General features: G+C 41.4%; 1 protein-coding gene across 19 annotated transcripts in view; it reads left to right on the top strand.

The window, feature by feature from the left end:
* The window catches only part of Epb41l5 (erythrocyte membrane protein band 4.1 like 5), a 99,696-nt gene that overhangs the window by 50,318 nt on the left and 29,083 nt on the right, over positions 1–20,295 (top strand). For 11 of the 19 annotated variants that reach the window (XM_039090680.2, XM_039090673.2, XM_039090679.2 and 8 more), the window contains one exon: positions 16,898–17,061. In XM_039090680.2, coding sequence (XP_038946608.1) covers positions 16,898–17,061 — 164 coding nt within the window. Of the gene's footprint in view, positions 1–143; positions 284–1,894; positions 7,351–16,897; positions 17,062–20,295 lie in introns of those variants that run through there. The other 8 variants (XM_063272234.1, XM_063272233.1, XM_063272232.1 and 5 more) reach the window with 3 other exon arrangements.

The raw sequence follows: 20,295 nt of genomic DNA, 5'->3' as shown, positions 1-20,295 counted from the left end.
TCTTATTTAATTCCAAGTGAGACTCTGATTAGTTACCATCCTGTGTTACAATGCTGTCTTTATTTAATTCCACTTTAATGAGTACATATTTAAATCTGTTTAATTTGATTTGCTAGGCACTACCATTTTTTTTTTTGATGTAGCCTTTAGAGAGAATATTGAATTTGAGATTCAAGAAAAATGAAATATCTTGGAGCTGTGTGTCCTCTGCTTTTATAATGGGTGTGCCGAGACCTCCTTTGCTGAAATGGAGTAGAGATGACCCTAAAACCCTGATGAGCCTCAGAGTACGTTAGCAGAGCATGGAACTGAACTACGGCTGGCATGCCTTAGAGCTACTGATTCTCTAGCCCCAATTCACGGTGCATTCTGCCTCTTTCTTTGTTTCTGCATGCTTAGATTTCCTGTAGAAAGTGGGAATAAAATTTGGAAACTGAGTACTGCATTGAGCAGCACAGAGTGTGGAACATCTCTCTGGCAGAGAATCTGGGACAGTTTAATTTAAACTGGTTCTCTGGTGCAGTCTTCAGCTTTTGTTTCCTGGCGTCCTAAATGAAACCATTAACCAGGTGAATGATGTGATGTGTCAGCAACTTAGAATTTTTACTTCACATCACTTGGAATCCACAAAGTGTTTATTTACGACAAGAAGCCACCAGACTGTGGTATGTGCTTGAGAGGCTAAGGCCTAGAACTTGAGTCCAGCCTGAGCAACAGTGTAAGGCCTTATCTCAAAACAAAACAAAGCCTGCCTGTAACCCCAGTGCTTGGGAAGAACCATGATTCCCGGTCCAACCTTATCAAAAGACAAAAAGAAATAAATAAAACTGAGAAAATACTCTATCTATAAACAGAGCAGAAGCCTAATTTAATTTCTAACTTTTTAGAGACTCTAAATCAAGGGCCATGAATTTTGCTTGTTGGGTCTGATAAGCAAGTTGAATTCCATTGGAAATAAAATGATGGTAGCACTTAATTCAACATCCTGAGGAGAAAATATTTAAAATTAAATTAATATTTTATTGTGTTTGAAAAATAAAACTTTTTTTAAATCTAGATTTTTGGATGCCTTTTATAATTGGAATGACCGTTTTCGCTTTGTGATTATGTGACATGCGCTCCTTTGTCACATCACAGACGTTTGACTTTTAAACTAGGGCAGGTGTCCTTTCTACGGGAAGACTCCTGTCACTCCACCCAGACCTGCTTTTGTGCATGTGGGATGCATGTCTGCCTTCTAGCTCTCCGGTGCTTGTGATTCCTGCTCTTCCTTTGTGTGCGCCTGCTGAGAATCCTGATTACAGAAGGTACAATCGTCACTGTTAATCAGGCTGTGCCCACACCACCCTGAACACACCAGTCTCACCCGTCGCTTGATTTGGAGCACTGATGGAAACTTGCTTGATGTCAAAGGCAGGATTCTGTTTTTTGTTTTTTAATCCTCCTGAATTTTGTTTCCTGGATTATACCTTTTTAAAATTGTATAATTTTGGACATCATTTTTATAATTATTCTTATCCCATATATGTTTTTGTTCTTCAGTTTTCAAATATTTGAATAAAGCTCTACTTGGATTTTTTTTTCCCCCACTAGAATCAACCAACGTTTCTACCTTGGAGTTACCCAGAAACATCAGGAATAGAGAATAGTATTTTGCCTTCTGTGACTTTGTTATGCTAATTAATTCACTTGACTCATTCCTGCTTTCGTGTGTTTCCATGTTGGGGTTCTCCATTCCCTGTGCCATGTGGCTTTCCTCCTTTGCTGGCCTTGAATGTTGGCGCTACACGGTAATGCTCGGCAGTGGTGCATGCTGACCACATCGCCTCTCCTTTGCACATCCGTGTTCTCTGTTCTACTGACTAACTGTACTCCCCACTCCTCAACCATCTAGGCTCTCTGCTACCAGTGACCGCTGCCAGCGAGGTGGACACCAGTGGAACCCAAGGGCCTTGCCCCCACCCCAGACTGCATATAGAAACTACACTGACTTTGTACATGAGCACAATGTGAAGAATGCAGGAGCCCATCATGATGCTCATTTAGCTGGCCGTGCAGCCATGACTGACATATGAGTCATTACACCTTTTAGGTCGTGGAACTCTGTCGTCTAGTTCGATAATGTATTTTGTGACATTTATATGGAGGACTGATTTCATTAGGAATATTGGAGAGAACTTGTTTCATACTGAGTCACTGGTTACACAGTGCTATGACTGACTTCTGTCTGCTGTGGAAGGGAAGAGGATCTGAAGAAGCCGCAAACTGTCACTGACATGGCAGATACTGCTGTGTTGAAAGGGTGTACATCCCCCTGTGTCCTTTTGGGAAGGGTTTTCATAATTTTAGCATTTAACATATCACTCAAAACATCTCAGGAGGTTAGTGTTTATGACAAACTGTCAGTTCTCATCCACATGCCATCTAAGAAAGACTGAATTGTAAAGATAAGGCACAAAATGTACACCCAAAAGGAACCATGTTCAGTCATGGTGTGTCAGCCTTTGTGGTGCTGTAGTAACACTGTTCTCAAATACTACTTTCTGAAGGACTTGTGCCTTCATTTCAGCTAAGTGCCTGCAGTTTAATAAAAATTTACCATCCTTTTTTTAATAAACATATTTTGTTACCACAGGTCTAGAAATTGCAATAACAGCGTGATTCCTGTAGAAGATAATTGAGTCTAAGTGGTTTCTCTAGGTGGTTACCTTACAGTTAACTTGACTGGTTACATTGCTAACAGGTAGTTACACCAAGTGCAAAGTGGAAAGCTTCCCTTACTGTTTCTCTTTCTTACTGACATCCTTGACTGATCGATCAGGTTTGTAATGCCCTCAAAATCCGACCCAATCAACCTTTTTTTTTTTTTTTTTTTTTGGTTCTTTTTTTTTTTTCGGAGCTGGGGACCGAACCCAGGGCCTTGCGCTTCCTAGGTAAGCGCTCTACCACTGAGCTAAATCCCCAGCCCCCCAATCAACCTTTAAAATAAAATTCAGAAGTCAAAGTGTTACCATTTTGAAATGGATTGCCTATATTTTCACTTTTAGTCCTTTTTGAACTTTACAATGTAGTTAACTCAAGCTCTTTGGTTTAACTCACTGGATGCAAGTTGGCTAGAAAAGCACGTGATGATTGAGACAGTAAGGAAAAACAGGGTTTCCTCTTTTACAGTTATTTTTAATTTTAGAAAAATTTCTGAACTTTAAGCTATATAAAGAGAAGTGAGAAGGGTTATATTCAGAACTATTTATGCTTTGAAATAATAATGCTTTATTATATTTAACTTGTCCTGCTGATCTCAGAAGTTGACGTCATCCTATAGGTTCTCTCTGCTGGGCGATGAGACTTCAGAGGGCTTTGACAGAGGCTGCTGTTGCAGATATAATAGGGCTTGTCACTAGAAGACAGGCGGGTAACCGAGAACATTTACAGCACGAAACTCACAGGCAAATCTTGGTGGGATTTTTTATTATATAAGAGTATCATTGCTTAAATGTACTGTAGATGTAGAATGGATATTCAAAGTATTAGTATATCCTACATAAAAACTTAAGTAGCTGATCTTCAGACTATCACTGTCTAGTGTGTTTTAAACTAGCACTAATGTAGGACCCTCTGAGGGGTTTGTGGTTTTGTTTATAGCTCAGATTGTAACCACTAAGTATTCCCTATGGTGTTCTTTCCCCTTTTTAAGACTTGTTTATTCTTGTTCACTTTATGCGAATGGGCGTTTGCCTGCATGTATGTCTCTGTATCTGTGTACCCATTAGTATGCTGCCCTGGAGACTGGAAGAGGGTATTGGATCCCCTGAAACTGGAGTTGTGGATGGTTGTTGGCTGACATGTAAATGCAGGGAACTGACCCTGCATCCTCGGGAAGAACACCAGTGCTTGTGATGCTGCACTATCACTCCAGGGCCCCCCCCCTCGTTTTCTCTCTCTCTCTCTCTCTCTCTCTCTCTCTCTCTCTCTCTCTTGTTTATTTACATCACAACATTTTAAGCACTCTGCTTTGTGCCATAAAAATATTTAGTTGGTATGAATATAAAGGCATTTAATATAGTAGTTAGCATTTCTGTAACACGAATGAGTAAAAGGCTTGTAGATTTCTTAGCAAATGATAATTTTATGAGTTTTGTAATTAAGTAGTGATATCTTTAGTTTCTATTGGAAATGATCACTTTTATTAGGATTTTAAATAACCAATAGTGTTCAATTTGAATGCTTCAGAATCACATCGTGGGTTTTTCTTTCTTTGAAACTTAGTGATGAAATAATTTATTCATAAAATTTTAAAAGAAAACTCTGGGTTGGAAGTTCAGAGACCGGAAAGCACAGAGGGCAGTAGAATCGTGCCCTAAGTGTCCTGGGTGCTCAGGATGGCATAGCAATATGCTGAGCATCCCTGTGTAAACGTGTATCCTCCAGGTAGCTGACGTAACAGTTCCACTCCTGACCTCGTGTCTTACAGGTTGCACTTAAAGGCAGCAGCAAGGAAACCCAAAGCATTGTATCTGTTTAACCATCAGCCCACGTCCATAAAAACATACATGGTTCAAGTTCCGTCTCACAAATACTTTGTGTGTGTGCATGCACAAATATTTGAAAATCTTATCTGAAATGGAAAACATTCCTGGTTACAAGTGTTTGGGATAAGGGGTATCCATCCTGTACTGTAAATATTTGCTCTTGTGAATGCTAGTCTCAAGATGGTAATACATTTTTCTGGAGCAGTGAAGGGATTTACAAGTAGTTCAGCCTCAGTAAATAAATTGTCTCTGATATATTTCTGCCCTTGTGATCCTCTAGCCCTAGACTTGAAGGCAGAGTGAGATGATTGAGTAGGTAAAGTCACTTATCACCAAACCTGGCAACCTGAGTTTGATCCCTGGAATACGCGTGTTACAAAGTAAAGGCCACCCCAACTGTGTGTGCACACATGCAAATAAAAGTAATTTTCAAAAATTGGCAGATTTTGAAGTTAAACATCACCTAGAAGGCTCACTCAAACTTGGGAGTTTAAAGTCAACCTGAGCATGATAGTAAGACCCCTGTCTCAGTGCACAAAACAAATCTAGATGGGAGAAATACTTTTTCCATAATCACAGGACTGAGCAGTGTTTTGGATACTGTTACTGAATATAAGTATAACATTTTCATTAGATTGGTTATGTTCTGTGTGTTTTTATAAACAGGATTTTTAGAGAGGTAAAAATGTCCTTCCTTCATAAACAAGCTCTGCTAATCATTGTTTTTGTGATTAAAAACATTTCTGCTGGCTGGGCAGTGGTAGTTCACACTTTTAATCCCAACACTTGGGAGGCAGAGGCAGGTGCAACTCTTGAGTTCAAGGCCAGCCTGGTCTACAGAGTGAGTTCCAGGACAAAACTACACGGAGGAGAAACCCTGGAGCGTGCGGAGGGGAGGTCTACTGGACATGGCAGTTCATGAGTGGAAGAGGGGGAGGAGGGAGGCAGGAAGATTGTCTTGAGAGTTAGACCCTCTGAAAACAAAAGTCCTAGGGGGTTTTTTCTAACCTGTCTTTTAAGTATGCTATAATTTTTCTGGCCCTAAGATGATAATCACTTGCATATTTTAAATGAAATTACAAAAGAAAACTATTTTATCCCATCCTGTGCCTGTTTTTTTTTTTAATTTGAAGATTATAAAATATTGGTTTATTGTAGAAGAAATAAAAGAATAGCTGGTTAAATTCTTTCCTGCATGCTACCCATTGCAACCAGGATGTCGTGAAGAAAGAAAGAACACAGAGAGAAAGGGTTCTCAGGTCTGCTGTAGTCAGCACAAAGGGTTTGATGAGGTCAGAGTGCTGTCAGGCACCAGGGCTGCTAGACATTGAGGATAAACTAAGGACGCTTGTTTTTTATAACAGCTAATACACAGTTTGATATCATATCCGCTTAATTCATCGTGACTTGAGATTGTGGGCACATGCCTGTAATCCCAGTACTTAGGAGGCAGGAGCAAAAGCGTAAAGTCAGCTTAGTTACATAGCAAGTTCCAGGTCAGACAAAATAAAACCAAAAAACGTCACTTCCCAGGGAAGTGACCTACAGACATACACCCCAGCGTGCACACATACAGTAAATTATTGGGTAAACCACAAAAAAAGTTGAACTTTTGAGTGGGAATTAATTGGTAACACTGTCTGGGATGTAAAAATTATTATGTAAATATACCATATAAAAACAATATATATGTAGAACATTGATATAAAAATATTCTAAGTGAAATGTTTTTTAGGGTAATATAGTTCATTTACATGCCCTCCCCAACGCTCAGTGTAGAACCTCAAGCCTTGTACATGGTGAGTGCTCCATCGCTTAGCTATGTCTCTGGCTTACTTGGGTTTGTTGTTGTTTTTTTTAAATTGCATTACTGCACATTTGATTGATGTGAGAATGATTTTGATTTGTTAATGTTGCTCTATTACTTTTGTATGTCCCTAAATAAATAAATTTATCTTTCCATTTTCCAAATCGGTAGCTGAGGGAGATTGGGAGGGGAGGAACTTACTGGGGAGGAGGCCATCTTCCCTGGCACGGGACCCACCCCTCAGCCTGGGTTCCGCTCCTACCCCCGTGCATTCCCGAGTGTGAACAAAGGTCAGGAGTGGTTGCTGTGTATTATCCAGCACTGATGTGCAAAGCCGTGGATAAGCACAGGGGGCTCTGACCTTTCAGTCAGTAGGCTCTCCTTTCTAACCTATTCCCGGCTATTTCCAGTGTGTTAAGACATTAGGTCTGAAAATCATCCCACATTGGATACATTCGTTTTATTTTTGAGATTAGAGCTTAAGGATTTTCAAAAATAAGATGTTGGTTCCATAACTCCAGTGTCTCTCCCTCTGAAGTGTTAGCTATCATTGTGTGTACCCTCCATGGTACATGGAAGTCTGAATACTTGGAGAGTCATTTCTTTCCTCCTGCCTTTCTGCGGTTTCTAGAATTAACCTCAGGTTACCAGGCTTGCAAGACAAGTTCCTTTGCCTACTGAGCCATCTTGCCAGTCCTTCATACATTTTAATATAAATTATACCCAGTATTAATTATATCTTTTGTCCAGAATTGTTATGAGCACTCACATGTAAAATGCTTTGACATTTTACACACGAAACATTGATCTTTGGAACATGAATCTCTGTGGTATAGAAATTATGACATCATTGCCAGAAAGATGACATGTTAAAGTTCTTGCCACCAACCCTCGGACCAACTCTTACTGCTGATAACACACATGCATGTGCATAGATTATTTCAAAAAAAGAAATGAGCAAATGAAGCGCATCACTTTCTATGTAAAATATATTAAACTTCATTTTTTCATTAATTCTTGTCCATTGTTAACTAGTACTTGTTGTCTGAGCAGTTTGGGATACTGAAACAGAACTTATAAAGAGAAAGGAATTTTTTGTAAGTTGAAAACATTGTGTGACTTCATTACCGAGAGTTTAGAATACATGTTCCTGTTCTTCTGGAGGAACTGTTCTCATGATTTTTTTTTCTTACTAATTTCCTATAGTTGTGGTCCCAAACGCTGCTAGCTATGTCACTAGCTACACAGTGGTTGGAGGTGGCACAGGTTGAGTGAACATTGTACAATGTGTTCCTGACAGCTAGCCAGCTGTGTTTATATTGGCAGGAAAAAGGTAACCCGACCAGGAGAGCAGCATTCTCCAGGGACTGGGACCAAGGCCTTGTGCGTGCCACAGTGAATTTGTACCTCACTTTCAAAAGCAGGCTCAACCGGCTATAACTGTCATTGTGGGGGAGGGGCTTTTTAACTCATTCTACTAAAGGAAAATGTAGATGCATGTATTTGTGGCTAGGATTTGCAACAAATTGTATATTCTTTAGTAATGTCTTGCTACAGATGCATAATCTTTGTTAATAAAATAAGGGTGAATAGTAGGAAGGGAAATGCTGGTTTGCCTCATCCTGTGGAGTAGCGTGCTTTGATTGAGAGAGATCATGCAAAGCACCCCAGAGTGTCATGGCCATTTTTACCTATCAGGGATCTCCGTGTGGTCCAGCCACAGCTTCATAGGTAATTGTAGACTCTAGGAGTTGGAAGATCTAGATATGACAAATTGCCTTAATTCTTTCTGGGGACACTATTAGCAATCCTCTGGGAAGTCTTTGGAAAGACCTGCAAAGATTTGGATAATTCTGAGTATCCAGGCTATTAATCAAATTTCACAATACTGTAGAAGTAGTAACATGAAAATGTGGTGATACACAGCTTTACCACTGATGAAGAGCAAGCTGGTCAAACTCAAAGAGATCTGTCTGCCTTTACCTGTCAAGTATTGGAATTAAGGTGTTGTACCACCATTGCAGTCTTTGATAACTTTTCGAAAAATATTATTGTGTGCAAGTGTGGAATCCATTCCATGACACACAGTGAAGGTCAGGACAACTTTGGGGAGTTGGTTCTCTCCTTATATCTTTATATGGCTTCCAGGGGTCAAACTCGGGTCATCAGGCTTGCAAGGCTTTGCCCTTTGAGCCACATCTGTCAGTATTTTAAACGCCAACCTCAGCACCTCTGTGGTCCTCCTGCACACTCACTCTGCTGTGTGCCCTACATTTTCTTGGCCTTCTCTGTACACTTCTGGTTAAATCCAGCTGTGCCCCTATATCAGTAATTCCCACAGGGCACACATCAGATCCTTACATTATGAGGTTACAACAAATACAATTTCGTGGTTGAGAGTCACCACAACATGAACTGTGTTAAGGGACTGCAGCATTGGGAGGGTTGAGACCCACACTGCTGACTCATGGCTTTGGTCCACTAACAACCATGGAAGAGGAAGTTTACATTTTTGATAGTGGCTCTCCAGTACATGGTGCTGTCTTGATCACCATGTTGTATGTTCATTTTGTAAGAAATAGAAGCCTGTCTCTAGGAAATCCACATAGTGATACTGCATGATCTAGTAACAGTAATACCACCTCTGCCAGATAGTTTGCTTGGGTCACAGATGACCTCCACAATCGGTTCACAGTGGATTTATTAGCACTGACAGCAGCTGCTTTCTTCCCTTAGGGACACTGCTCATGTCTCCTCACCTCCCCAACGTTTTTAGTTCTCTTGCTAGCCCTGGTGTCTGACCCTGTCAACTGTTTAGTACCTTTTTTACTAACTCTCTGGGTAATTTCCTCTAGTGTAATGATATTAAAGCCCATTACAGGACGAAGGAGCTGGATGATTCAGTGAGTAGAGTGCTTGCTGTCCACACAGGAGAAACAGCTTGAATCCCCGCATCCACAGTGCTGTGTGCCTGAAGCTTCAGGGCTGGAGAAATAGAGACGCTAAGGAGGAAGCTAAGCCCTAGGCTAGTGAGAGATCCTGTGTTAGAGACTGTAAACTGAACAGTGTCTCATGTTGACCTCTGGCCTCTCACACATGTTCATATACCACACACACATGAAAAGATCATGTACATGCTTGCAGTTTCTGATTTACATCATGAGCTTGGGCTTGATTTCTAGATGTGCATAGCATGTACATGACATTTTTTACTTAAGTATTGTAAGCAGGCCTTTTTATTAAAAAAAAAAAAGTGGGAGCAGTGTTAAGCTCACTGCGCAGTTGCAAAGATGATGCTGAGAGCTCCCACAGCCCTCACTTTTGTCTTGCTGGATGCTAATGTCCTGCCTGACACTGAATTCTAAAATCTAAAATTAGGGTTGGGGAAATCAGTCGGTAGTAGTGTTGCCTTGCAGACATGAAGGCATAGGCTCCGTTTCAAGATGCCATGTCTTTAAACATCTAGGTGTAATGGGTTGTGGCCATAGCCCCGGTGCTGGAAAAGTGAAGATGAGGAAGGAGATCCTGGTGCTCATTTAGATTGCACACTAAGCTCTACACAAGCCGTGTGCACATCATGCAGAAAAATCCAAAAATGAAATTGCCTCTATCGAAGCTGGACAGTGTTTAAGTTTTGTTAGTCTCTGCCCAATGATCCAGGGTGTGGCATTTAGCCCCCTTGGTCTGTGATGGTTTGTGGGTTTAATGATATTTGAAAGAGTACTTGCCAGATACGTCACAGAATGTCCTTCAGTGTGGGCTTTTGCATGTGATTCAACTGAAGCCATGGATCTGAAGGAGAAATGCTGGGCTGATATATGGCATCCCAGACTTAATAGATATCATTCGTTTTCCCATCTCTACAGATTTTCCTGCCTTAATAAATCTGTTATCTATCCCTTTCCTATTGCCAGCCTTGGCTAGAGCTTTTGAACAGAACAATGGCGGACAGAGGGTCCTACAGATTTCCATGCAGACTACTGGTCACCTTTGCTGAGTTCTGCAGGATGTGTCCAAAGCCAGCGCTTGCCCCATCTCTGCTGCTGCACCTGCTTCAGTTTGTTACCAGGAGTGTCCTCTTACCAGGCCTTCCAGGCAATGTTCTCTTCTGTTTTAATTTTCTCCTCAGTACCCATGCAGCCATAACTTAGATCATACTACCCTCTGCTCAAACCGTCTAGACTTCTCAGCGCCAACTGAAATAAATCCTTCCCTTAGTACACATGATTTCCTCTTCTGATTCTCTGCTGGTCTGATCGTGTTTCCTTGCCTCCTCATCTCCTACGTTTCCTGTCTGTATTTCATTGCTAATGCCACTCCAACCTTAAAGCTTTATAGTTCATTCTAATACCTTCACGATTTGTTTGCTTTTACTATTTTTAATCTTGAAATTTTCTTACATAATCCCATTCCTGGAATCCCCCTTCTCATGGTCCTCTCTTTTAAAATGATAGCCCACTGTGTTTAATTAGGTTCGCTCGAATGAGTCTGTGGGGTTACTGTCTGGATAATGAGAAAATTGACCAGAGGCTGCACCCTGAAGAGTGGTCCTCCCTCCCTCCCCTAGCAGCCACTCATTACCAACAGCTCCACAGCTGGAGGGGCTCTTGTGCCTTCCCATCCATGGTGGAATGTTGACTGCAGGTAATCACAGCTCCTGTGAGTTCTTGAGTTTAGCAACTATGTAATGTCCAGAAAACAGCATTTTACAGCACACCTCTACCTCTAGTCCGTACCCTTTCAGACCCCTGTGACAATATCGCCTGGGGCTGGGGCTGGGAGGTTGTATAGATGTTCTATTTAAGGCCACACACTGAACAGTCACTCATTCTTAGCACTCCAACAAATTAGGAATCTATATTCACCACTACCCTCTACAAAAATAATCTCTGACTAAGGTTGAAAGCAACACTAATCTATGGAGATACACACACACACACACACACACACACACACACATATATTTAGAAGGCTTTTGACAACATGTCTATTTAGCAAACTAACAGTATGTAGGTTCTCAGGGTCTATGATGCCATCAGCTATGGGTTTCTGGCCAGGTTTGCAATAGCCGCATGAAATTCTCCTGTCGAACAGGCCTCAGATCTGATCAGAAAGAGGTGGTTACCACCAAACATTCATATCACTGTCAGACTAATGGACATACCTTGTGTAGTGGATCAGTATGTAGCATGCAAGGTGAACCACTGGGTAGAAGCTTAGATGACTTTACTCCCTGGTGGTACTCTGTAAGCCAGCCAGCAGAAAGGAAGATCAGTGCCAGCTCTATTTCTCAAAACCTTACAACCTAAGTATGTAGTGTCTTCAGCCACGGGGTCTGGTTCTGTATGGCTTAGAGCAATGGAAAACCCTGCTTTGCTTGGGGGTCTCTGGCCCTTCCTGGCCAACAACTCAATAGGGAGGCATCTCACACCAAGCACCTAGACTTCTACTTAATACCCCATGTTATTAAGTTTCTTAGCAGTAATCTCTCCTGACCACTCTGAAATAATTGTGTGCACACTTAATCTTGGCCTTCTCTAGTCCCTTTCTCCATTTTTTTCTCCTCACTTCCTCTTATATAGTATGTTTAGGGATTTCCTCTCCATATTTCCTAGATTGTCAATTCCATTAAAGGAAAGCACGTGCTTGTCTTGAGAATATGAACTTTGTACATAATCTTTGGATGGATGGATACATGCATGCATGCCCGCCATGCAAAATATACTCAGAACTCTTTCACAAAATCCACAAGCTGGGGACAAGCAGCTTTACAAATGCTGACAGAAGCATATGCCGTTAGGAAAACAAACAGCCTTTTAGGAAACTTAGAGCTTGAAGTTAAGACTTTGAAGTCAGTGCAGACCAAGTCTCTAGTAAGGGAAAATAACTTTTTATAACTTTGTCTTTCTAGCAAAAACAAAAAACAAAACCCTTTAAAGTAGCAAAATACAAGGTGTGTATAGTTGAGGAATGATGAATCATAGTTGGATAAAGTTATCTAAATGGTGAATACGTGTTGTTTATTCAAAAGACAGCCCAGAGACTTCTAATTCAGATAGCCTAAGAGCCACACAGGTTGGGTACCACTTCATGGCAGCCTTGGTAGGGCCTAGAGTGGAGAACAATGGAATACAATAGAAATTGTGAGCTAGAAAGATGGCTGTGGAAAGACCAGATGACGTACACAGCACAGCAGGAGAAACAAGGGATACTCTCCCTCAGCAAGGTGGAAGGTCAGAACTGACTCAGCAGGGCTGTCTCCTCCCTCTGCTCTCCTCTGTCCCCCACCTCTCTAACACACACACGCACACACACGATCCCTCCCTCCTCTCAACCCTTTAGAAGATAAGCTTGGTGACTTATGCTTTAATGAGAGGGGGAAGCATTTAAATATCTGAGATATGGTCCCAGCTTTCAAAGAAGTTAACCAAGCCGTGTATGTTTGTGTACATACTCCTTTTTTTAAAAGAGAAAAGACTTAACTCTCACCAACATACAACCTGCCCCCTAGGCTAGGCTGCACAATCTGTGGGCCCTGAAGATGGTAAAATGCTACCATCTCACTTGGTGATCTACACCCTATATCTCAAAAACCAAGAAAATAGATGTGTGCATACACACACCTGCTCACGAACTGCCATAGCAGCACAGAAGTCCTAGCCAGGAGTGACAGTTCAGGCAGAGTCCCAGAACTTTTTCTTCCCCCAACGTTAAACATTGAGTATACTGTTTCCAGGGCTTTCTTTACATGCCTACGTAGTTTTCATTTAATTACATATCAGAATTAGTAACTCAAACTATATCTAGTGGCTTGGACTTGTAATCTGAGCTATTTGGGAAGCTGAGACAGGAGGATTGCAAGTTGATGGCCTGCCTGAGCAATTTAATAACGTGTCTCACAAAGAAAAATAAGGGCTGGAAATGTAAGTATGACTCAGTGGTAGAGCACTTCACCTAGCATGGCGATGCCCTGGGTGCAGCCCTCAGTACTGGGGGAATTCAGTGCTTCTTGTTAATAAGTCCATTTCTTGCTACCCTAGGTTCTAAAAGTAGAACAGTAACATGCTAATGCACCAGTAGATGAAGATGCCGTGATCACTGTGGGTGATGACAGCATGAGAGGTGGAGATAAGGAGTAACCCACGGATGACAGTATTCCATCACTATGCTAGTTCAGAGACCCTGAGATGAAGGGAAAGTGGTGACAGTTGAAGGATAGAGTGAAAACCGATGGGCAGAGCTTAGTCAAGGAAGATGATGGCTCTGAAGGACTAAGCAAGGGATCTCGCACCTCATGGGCCATGGCTCTCACAGCTGGGAGTTTAGTAAATTTTAAAGAAGAGAATAGCATGCTGATGCTTTTAAGACTTCCTTGTTTAGGGGAATAGGAATAAAAGTGGATTTCCCTCCCTGTATTCATTGACAGCAATGTACAGAGCTTCCACGTATAAATTCTTCAGTGGGTGTGTTTTAAGAGGAAAACACAGTTCTCTTTTTTCATACATCCTTGAGGCAGCTGCTGCACTGACTCAGAAAATCAAGGAGCTAGAAAGATGGATGGTTCAGCAGTTAAAAGAATGCTGACCAGTCCTGCAGAGGACATGAGGGTGGTGCCCAGCACCCAGATATCTCTAGTTCCAGAAGCTGGACACTTCTAGCCTGCATTCACATCATTTAAAGTGATAAGTTATTTTAAAATGGCAATAAAAAGATACTGCTGTTATATAATAGTTTCTTCCACATTCTGATTTCTTGGTTTTCCCAATGTTTCCATTCATATCAACATCTTTGATCCATACCGGATTATATGTATTTGTTTATTGTGTTTCTTGGGTCTGTTAATCATCAGTTCCTTACCCATGCCTATCCTGTCTTTTTAACACTTGTTACTTTGTTTTATTTGTGTTACATCTACATGTAGGTCCATACCATGTGTGTAAAATGACAGTGAAGGCCACAAGAGGGCATTAAATCCCATGAAACTGGAGTTAAAGATGGTCATTAGTCACCATGTGTGTGCTAGGAGTAGAGCCTAGGTCCTGGAGGAAGAGCCATTGCTCCTAACCATCGCGCCACCTCTCAAGCCCCAAAGCTTGGATCTTAGACAGTATGTTTGTTTCACAGACAGTTTGGATTAACTTGATTGCTTCCTCTTGATTCAATCTTAGTTATAAATTATTAACAAGATCTGTGATGGGGTTGGAGAGATGGCTCAGCGGTTAAGAGCACTGACTGCTCTTCCAGAGGTCCTGAGTTCAATTCCCAGCAACCACATGGTGGCTCACAACCATCTGAAGCGGGATCTGATGCCCTCTTTGGTGTGTCTGAAGACAGCTACAGTGTTCTCTTCTCATATACATTAAATAAATAAAATCATTTAAAAAATAAAAACGAGACCTGTGATATGCCTATAATCCATCCACCCAGAACCCTTGATGTCAGTTTGTCCCATCTCTGGCATTAGATTACTTGGTTATAATGGGTAAAGTAATATATATCAGTTTTTTTTGGTTGGTTTGGGGTTTTGGTTTTCAAGACAGGGTTTCTCTGTGCAGCCTTGACTGTCCTACAGGGCTTGTTTATGTGTCTGTTTGAATACGTTTGACTTTTTTAAGGATTTATGTGTATGAGTGGTCTGTTTGCATTTTTGTATGTATGTGCACCATGCGCATGCCTGCTGCCTGAAGAGTCAGGTCTCCACAGCTGGAGTTACCGATGGTCACAAGCCACCGTGTGGGTGCTGGGAATTGAACACAAGTCCTCTGCAAGAGCAGCAAGTGATCTTAACTACTGAGCCATCTGTCCAGTCCATATATCTATCAAGTTTTCCGTTCTCAAGTTAACCTGTATTTATAATAAATTTACCACATGCAGTGAATTAATATTTTCTCTCCCTCAAAGATAACCGAGGGCTAGCAAGGTCAGTCAGGTAAAGGCATTTGCTGCCAAACCCAACAACCTGAATGCAACCCCCAGGATCCAGATGGTGGGAGGAGGGGACCGACTCCCACACGAATTGTTCTCTGACCTCCACACCTGCTCCATGGCGCACGCAGTAAGCAAGTTAAAATGTAATCTTCACACTGCCTTTGCACTAATGCTGTGCTGTCCTGGTTATTGTTGCTCTGGAATAAGTTATCAATGGGATAAGTTGTTTATTCTGCTCCTGTGGTTTCTTTTCTGCTGCTTCTATGAATACATAGCTGATGCACTTGGAGTAGTCTGACAGTTTTACTATTTTACTTACTAAATAGTTTGGTTGTCCTTAAGTTTTCTGAGGTGTTTTCAGGTGTGGTTTACCTGGTAATAGGTTGAGCCTATTAGATCTTATCTCATGGTTTGTTAGGTCTGCAACACATGGTGCTTCTGTGGGCTAATGCTTTCACTACAAATCCCATGCTCCTGTGACTCGGTGCTCTGTGAATTATGTCTTCATTTTTATCAGTAGAAACAAACTCTGTGGCCCAGTTAAGGACCCAACTTTCCTCTAATCCCTTTATTTACTTCTTTCCCAGGCCTGGAAACACCATCTCTATGCTTCTCTCACGCCTCTTGGCATCCCCAGGACACTGTAAAGTTTGCTCCTCTGGCACTCGGCCTTTGATCTCTTTCTGTGGCAGAAGCTAGTAAGGGGAGAAGGGTTTCTTTGGACTCCCAGTTCAAAGGAATGCGGTCCATTTCTACTGTAAGCATGCTGGCAGGTGTAGCTTGGTGCATGGTGCTGACAAAGAAACATAAAGGTGAATGCCAGTGCTCAGCTGGCTTTCTCCATCTTCCCTTCCTTTTAGCTATTATTTTTGTAATTGGTGTGCACTTTTGTGTGTGAGTATGGTTGAAGGGACAACTTGAGGTGTCGGTCCTCACTTTGCATCCTGATAGAGTCTTATTGATCTTCACACACTCTAGGCTAGCTAGCCATTAACATGCTCCTGTCTCTGTTTTGCATCTTCTGGTAAGGGTATTGGGATTAACATTTTTGTCTGCCACTGTGTCTATCCTTGTGTGGGTTCTGGGGCTCCAGACTCAGGCCTTTATGCTTGCAAGGCAAGTGTTTCCCTGTAAACCCTCTCTCTAACCCTTCCCCTATTCATTCTGGGATCACAGCCCATGTCTGGTACTGGCCATGTTCCACACGTCCCTCTTCTGATAAACTGGTCTGGAGACACCCTCAAGGATACGAGCAAGGGTGTGCCTCAGTACTAACCCAGGAGTTTGTTCACAGAACTCTGGCTACCTTGATCTCCCCAAACTCATCTCTTCCCAATACCTAAGATAGTCCCCTGTTCTGCCACCTGTCCCCACCTCTGCACAGTGGCCTGAATGTGTTCTCCAGGCAGTCATTAGGGTCACCTCTTATATCTTGAGTCTAGTGATATTTCAGGTAAGAAACTAACCCATTCCCTTTTACTCCCTCTTGACTGGGAAAAGTATATCCAAAGATTTTGAAAGGTGAATAAGGTCAGTTCAGTAAACTCTTGAATTAATTTTTTCAATATTGCTTCTTGTTTGTATTTTAATGATAAATTTCCTGGTTTAAGTAAACTTTCTGTTACTTTTCCAGCTTGCCCCTGAGCATTGATTTGCTCAATAGCCCAGACTTACTAGAAACAACCATTGGTGATGTAACCAGGCCATCAGATACCTCTGCACCATTCCCAGCACCAGATGACGTTAATGTAGCCACCATGTCACATGAATTAGAGGAACTCAGAGCTGACTGTGAGAGTGAGTACCTGCTCTGTAATTTATGACATTTAAAACATTCTTATTACATGTATGTATTTGATGGGGTATGCCATGTTATGTATGTGGACATTTGAGGCAACTTTGAGGGTCTTGTCTCTCCTTCTACCCTGTGAGTTCAGGAATCAAACTGAGATCCACATCCTCAGGCCTGGAGTAAAGCACCTTTACCCTGATGAGTCGTCAGCAACACCAGCACCTTTTGGATCAAGATCTTTAAACCACTTCTTCCAAAAATGTTGTGTCTAATAGCTTGGTTGAGAATATTTAAATCCCCTTGCCTTTTGATTTAAGGAGACTACTGTGGAAAGTTTAAGATAATACAATATTACTAGGTTTATAATATGATGGATTGTACATGTATGACTATTCACTCTGGGTTTGTAATTGTTCTTTGAGTACAAACTGAGAAGCTAAAGGAAACAAGAATGCAAGGATTGTGAGTTCAAAGCTGCCTGGGTGACATAGTCTCAGGCCAGTCTGGCTGTGAATAGTGAGTGAAACTCTGTCTCTGACAGTTTCTCTAAATGTCTTCTGGGGCACAAGATTGAGCGATGTTTTCTCTTAAGCACCTTTTAGCTACAAGAAGATATTGTCTATTAGTGCCTACTTGCCAAAACGAAAATGCAGAATGAATGCTGCTTTCGTTAGTTTTTTTCAGGGGATAACGAGTAGGAAGTAAGTTGCTCATTGAAAAAACATGTCTATTTGCAAGCTAGGTTTGATTGCAAAGGGTAAATTTAATGGTAAAAAATACTGTAAGTGTAAAGTTTAAAACTGTTTTAAACAGGTCAATGTAATAGGGTTCATTTCCAGGCAGATCATGTTTATATGGTTCTTGCCACTTTTGGTTTTGTCATAGGTAAAATTAGATGCCATCTCTCCGCCACCTAAAATCTTTACAGCATAGCAGTGGTATTTAGTAATTCAGGATGAGAGTGTTAGATAAAGAGCAGTGCTTTGCTTCACAGAGCATGCTGAAGTACCACTGGCGAGTGGAGATGATCCTGGGCAGGCCCGCTAGCGCTTCTCGGTAGTGTTTAAACCGTGCAGCAAGAGTTGCATAGTTATGTTGGTAATGTTAGAGTAGTATCTTTTAGCTTTTCTAAAGCAGTGAGATATTGGACATTCTCCACTAGAGAGAGATGGCGTAGAGATTAAGTGTACATACGCTTTGAGTTTGGTTCCCAGAACCCATATTGGGTGGCTCACAATAGCCTGTAGCTCCAGGGCCATACATCAACTCTGGCCTCCAGAGGCAAACTGCACACACATGTACCTACCCACACACAAACACTCCCACACATAATTAAAAATAATAGTATATAAAAAGATATTTTCTATTGCCATTTGTCAGATATTATTGTTTCCTCTGCCATAATTTCTTTTAGGTAGTTAATTTTGGTAACCCTGTCCTGGACACTACCTTCTGTTAGAAGTAGTTACTCATCCTTAACTTAGAAAGATACAAGATAACAAACCAAAGCTGTCGGGATCTAGATCTTGCCAGGAGCAGGACTACCTTAGAGTAAAGCACTTCTAGGATCCGAGTAAAAATAGTGTCCTGTTAGGAGACTTTCTCCTCAGGGCAGGTTTCCCCGGACAAACCAAAGTATGATTCCACCAGAGTTCATGGTGGGCAACTAGTGAGTTTATTGGGCTTCCATACTGAATGTGAGTGAGAAGCTACAGCTGACCCTAAAGCAGCCGCACCAGAAGATCTGCATCCAGCATGACTGATAGCTCCCTCATAGCCACTGCACGTGGGGCCTCTCAGGGTCTTCCTCTGTATAGTCTGGCCTCGCTCTCAGGTGCCTTCTCCCAGCCCTTGTGCAGATAGGGGAAAATTGTATCCAGATGGCTAGGAGGAATGGCTGGGTACTCAGATGAGGATCCGGTGACCCATCTTCTGTTCTATGAGGGACTGTCAGCAGTCCACAGGACCAATCATAATGGACTCACATATACAGAATTGGTCTCATCAATAAATACAATGACTGCTGGACACAAAGAACTGTTCTACATCCTGTCTGTTTGTTTTGGGTTTGGTTTTTCAAGATAGGGTGATAGGGTTTCTCTTAACAGCCCGGGCTGTCCTTGAACTTCTGCTGTAGACCAGACTGGCCTCGAACTCAAGAGATCTGCTTGCCTCTGCCTCCCAAGTGCTGGGACTAAATGCATGTGCTCCCACACCCATCTTCTTTATGGAGGTGGAATTGTTATTTACATTCTATTTTATGTCTTATGTTAAATTTTAAAAGTTTAATTGTTCCTTTATTGCATAATTTTGTATTGCCAAACAGTTATTGAGTATGTAATTGTTGGAGGATTGTGTCAGGTAGAATAGCACGATATAATGAAATAGGGATCCCTGTAATGATCAGATCTGGGGCTAGTAAGGCATCTCAGCCAGAGAAGTGCTCATTGCACAAGTCTGATGGCATGGGTTTAATCTCAGGAACCCACATAAAGGTGGAAGAGAGCAAACTCAACAGAGTGTCCTCTGACTTATGGCATGGGTATACTCCCTCCCACACACACATCATGCACATATAATAATAATAATAATAATAATAATAATAATAATAATAATAATAATAATAATAATAAAATTTATAACATTAAGATATGATAATTCTCTTATACTTTCCAATTATATATGAAATAATTTATAGAGTTTTATTGGTATAGAGAAGAAATTTACAAGTGTAGAAAGCAAATTTTGTATCAATTTAAGAAAAATATTTTACGTTCTTTCTGCCATACCCTAGCTATAGATGCCTAAGAATTAGTGTTTCTCATTATAGAAAGTGTTCAAGAAGGGCTTGAATACTATGGAAGGGTTGGAACAAGAAATTCTTCCAAAGTATAGAGAGCTCATTAATGTAGCATAGTTCATATTATACCGTTTGCTTAAACTCAATCAATGAGACTAGTTAGAGCGTTTTTATTTTGAGTGTAAGTCTTAGGTGTGGAGAAGATGGCTCCACTGGTAAAGTTTGTGCCACTAAAACATGAGAATCTAAAGTTCATAGCCACATAAAATCCAAGCATGACAGCACATGTCGATGACCCCAGCATGGCAGGGGGAAGCAGCAGGCAGGGTCTAAAGGATCCCCAGAGCTCATTGGCAAGACAGTCTAGCTAAATTGATGAGCTCCAAGTTTAGAGAGAGACCCTGCCTCAAAAAAAAAGTGTTAAGAGAGAGACAACTAA

Source organism: Rattus norvegicus, chromosome 13 (assembly GCF_036323735.1).
Source record: "Rattus norvegicus strain BN/NHsdMcwi chromosome 13, GRCr8, whole genome shotgun sequence".
Taxonomy (NCBI): Eukaryota; Metazoa; Chordata; class Mammalia; order Rodentia; family Muridae; genus Rattus; species Rattus norvegicus.
This window is presented reverse-complemented; position numbering and strand designations above follow the sequence as displayed.